The sequence below is a fragment of the Aplysia californica genome, unplaced genomic scaffold (genome assembly GCF_000002075.1).
Source record: "Aplysia californica isolate F4 #8 unplaced genomic scaffold, AplCal3.0 scaffold00252, whole genome shotgun sequence".
NCBI classification, from domain to species: Eukaryota; Metazoa; Mollusca; class Gastropoda; order Aplysiida; family Aplysiidae; genus Aplysia; species Aplysia californica.
This window is the reverse complement of record NW_004797522.1, coordinates 444,901-448,135: the sequence shown is the minus strand read 5'-3', so window position 1 is coordinate 448,135 and position 3,235 is coordinate 444,901. Positions and strand designations below refer to the sequence as shown.

The 3,235-nt window shown below is 41.5% G+C and overlaps 1 protein-coding gene across 1 annotated transcript in view; it reads right to left on the bottom strand.

The window, feature by feature from the left end:
• Nucleotides 1-652: 652 nt before the first annotated feature.
• Nucleotides 653-3,235, bottom strand: part of LOC101864628 (retinal-binding protein) — a gene marked incomplete at both ends in the record, with an annotated part of 11,249 nt that continues 8,666 nt past the window's right edge. Inside the window, 2 exon segments of the mRNA XM_013083747.2 lie at nucleotides 653-801; nucleotides 1,680-1,819. Coding sequence (XP_012939201.2) covers nucleotides 653-801; nucleotides 1,680-1,819 — 289 coding nt within the window.

The following is a 3,235-nucleotide window of genomic DNA, read 5'->3' as shown; positions in this document are numbered from 1 at the left end:
CAAAAGTTCTTAAAGGTTAGGGGTGATCAACTCGTCTGTACGCTGTGAATGCTGGACAATTACCAAAGACATTAAAAATAGAAAAGAAGCATTAGAAATGTGGTTTATCAGGAAACTGTTGAGAATCTCTTGAAAGGAAATTAAATCAAATCAGGCGCAATATAAAGAAGCCTAGATTTATGTGGGCCGCCCAATAACAAATACAATAAAGAAGAGACAAAATATGTAGTCTCAGGGAAAACTTGAAATTTGAATTGACGAAAGAGCCTAGAACATCTTGTTCTCACTGGTATAATTAAAGGCAAACGAGGCAGGGGTGGACCCGGACCACTCACTAGGAAAGCGTGAATAGATGGGTGACGAAAAAAGACCTGAATGATAATAATGATAATAATAATAATAATAATAATAATAATAATAATAATAATAATAGTAATATCGATCATAACAATATCAAACATGTGCTCCTACCAACGGAAATAAACAGACAGACAGACAGACATACAGACAGTCAGACAGACAGACAGACAGACAGACAGATCTATAGACAGACAGACAGACAGACAGACAGACAGGTAGATAGATAGATAGATAGATAGATAGATAGATAGATAGATAGATAGATAGATAGATAGATAGATAAACAACTCACAAGTAGCGGCTACATCACATGTATAGCTCCCGTCCTCTGGCACCATATGGCTATTGACCCTCTCCACGGGCACTACAGCCACACTCTCCTTGCCTTCCACTCGGAACACGCCAAAGCCGATGTCGTAGCCGTCTGTCTTGAACTCCCAGCTGGTACAAAAGAGAGAGAGAGAAGGGGGGGGGGGGTGAGAGAGAGAGAGGGGGGGAGAGATTGAGAGAGAGAGTGAAAGAGAGAGAGTGAGGGGGGGGAGAGAGGGGAGAGAGATTGAGAGAGGGAGAGAGAGAAGGAGAGAGACAGAGAGAGGGAGAGGGAGAGAAAGAGGGAGAAAGAGAATGAGAGAGGGAAAGATTGAGTTCATTGAGAAAGAAAGAGAGAGAAGGGGAGAGACAGAGAGAAGGAAAGGGAGATGGAGAGAGACAGAGAGAAAGAGAGTGACAGAGAGAAGGAGAGGGAGAGAGAGAGTGAAAGAAGGAGAGAGATTGAGAGAGAATTGAGAGAGATGGAGAGAGGGAGGAGGATGGAAAGGGGGAGTGGGCATTATTTGTTTATAGCATGGATCACAATAACTGGTTCTTTTACAGTTTCTGTGTAGCCTATGTCTTTGCGTGTATATGTCTGTTCAAGTGTATGTATGGCGGTGTTTATGTGTGTGTGTGTGTGTGTGTGTGTGTGTGTGTGTGTGTGTGTGTCTGTCTGTCAGTCTGTTTGTTTATCTCTCTCTCTCTCTCTCTCTCTCTCTCTCTCTCTCTCTCTCTCTCTCTCTCTCTCTCTCTCTTTCTTTCTCTCGCTCTCTCTTGTTCTCTCGCAAAGTTTGTGTGTATGAATCTGTGTGTGTGTGTGTGTGTTTGCATTATCTCTCTCTCTCTCTCTCTCTCTCTCTCTCTCTCTGAGTGAGAGTGTGTGAGAGAGAGAGAGACACTCACACACACACACACACACACACACACACACACACACACACACACACACACACACACACACACATAATAATATTAACAAATTGCATTAACTTAATAATTATATATACCGTAACACGCTGCCAGGTTTCGTGACCTCGACATCAACACTGAACTTGTCTCCCCTTGGCACAGTGGTACTCTCCATATGTTCGGAACTCTCCGCTTCATTGAGGTAGTATTCCTCGGGGACATTGCCTCCCTGGCATATCTAAATTGGGTAATACAATGATTATTACAATGCATATTTAATCATGTTCTCAGAACGAGAAAGAGAGAGAGAGAGAGGGGGGGGGGGGGGGTAGGGAGACAGAGAAAGGGAGAGGGATAAAGAGTGTTTAATATCTATCAAGGAATTTCTGACTTAATGTTTATTTATTTATTTTTTTAGGTAATTTGTGACTTTGTGTTTCATTTCTGTCAGGTAATTTCTGACTTTATTAGTAATATCTTGGGGTGGGTGGGGTGGGGGGATTTCTAACCTTATGTTTAATTGCTTGAAGGGAATCTCTGACTGTGTTTTATTTCTTACAGGTAACTTCTGACTTAGTGTTTAATTTCTCGAAGATAACTATGTTTAATCGAGTGGAGGGAATCTCTGACTTTGTCAAATTTCATGAAAGCAATTTCTGACTTTTTGTTTGATTTCGTGAAGGGAATCTATAGATTTGTTTAATTTCTAGGAGAAAATGTCTAACTTTATGGGTAAATACATTCTTTAGTGTCCAAAACTAATCGTATACCCACCTAACTAGGACAGACACTTCTTTTGTCAGAAATCGCGTTATCCACAACCTCAATAACAATTAATTAATAATTGTTCATGTTCTATAACTAGAATGAGTGAAAAGAAGGCTCTATATAAACTGTTGAGCAGTTCTGGAAGATATTTTAAAAAGAATATACAACTTTTTTTTTACACCCCATCGACGCAAATTAGATCCTTGGGGAGGCGGGCTTCCGATCCTGACTGTCAGGGTCAACCCGAGTAGAGAGGTACATAACATTCTTGCAGAATGACCAAGAACCTCGAAAAAAGTCCCCCCACTCAGGAATCGAGCTTGGGTCTCCTAGCTGCGTACGACAGAGAATACCCTTAACCGCTACACCGCACACAACGGTCAACAGAGAGTGAAAAGGTAACAGTTGCAGCAAGCAAAAGACGTGAGTTCGATTCCAATACATGGGAACGTCTGTTGTTATATCAAGTATTCTCTATCTTTCGGCTGAGATGCTGTAGTCGTTTCAGCTCGGGTGACCCCCAACAGAATGGATCAAAGCCGTTCTGAAATCGTCTAAACTGCGTCAATGTGGACGGATGAAAAATTGTATTTCCCGATAAGCTCATATAAGGTATGGTTATTACTCCTTTAATAGCAGAGATCAAGAGAAAAGAATATCACTATAACGTAAGACTATTTATTGCACGCAGAAGGATGGCAAACAATAGAGATCTCGAGAATACCCGAAGTCGTTTAGCACAAGGCAGTCTCGTCCTGCGAGGCACATACATAATGCATTTCCTTGCCTACTCCCAAGTCCATTAAGCTTTATTTTTAAGGATAAAGGGTAGGGAAAGTCTAGCGGGTATCGGAGTGTATAACGTTTACTTCTGGGTCAGGCAAAT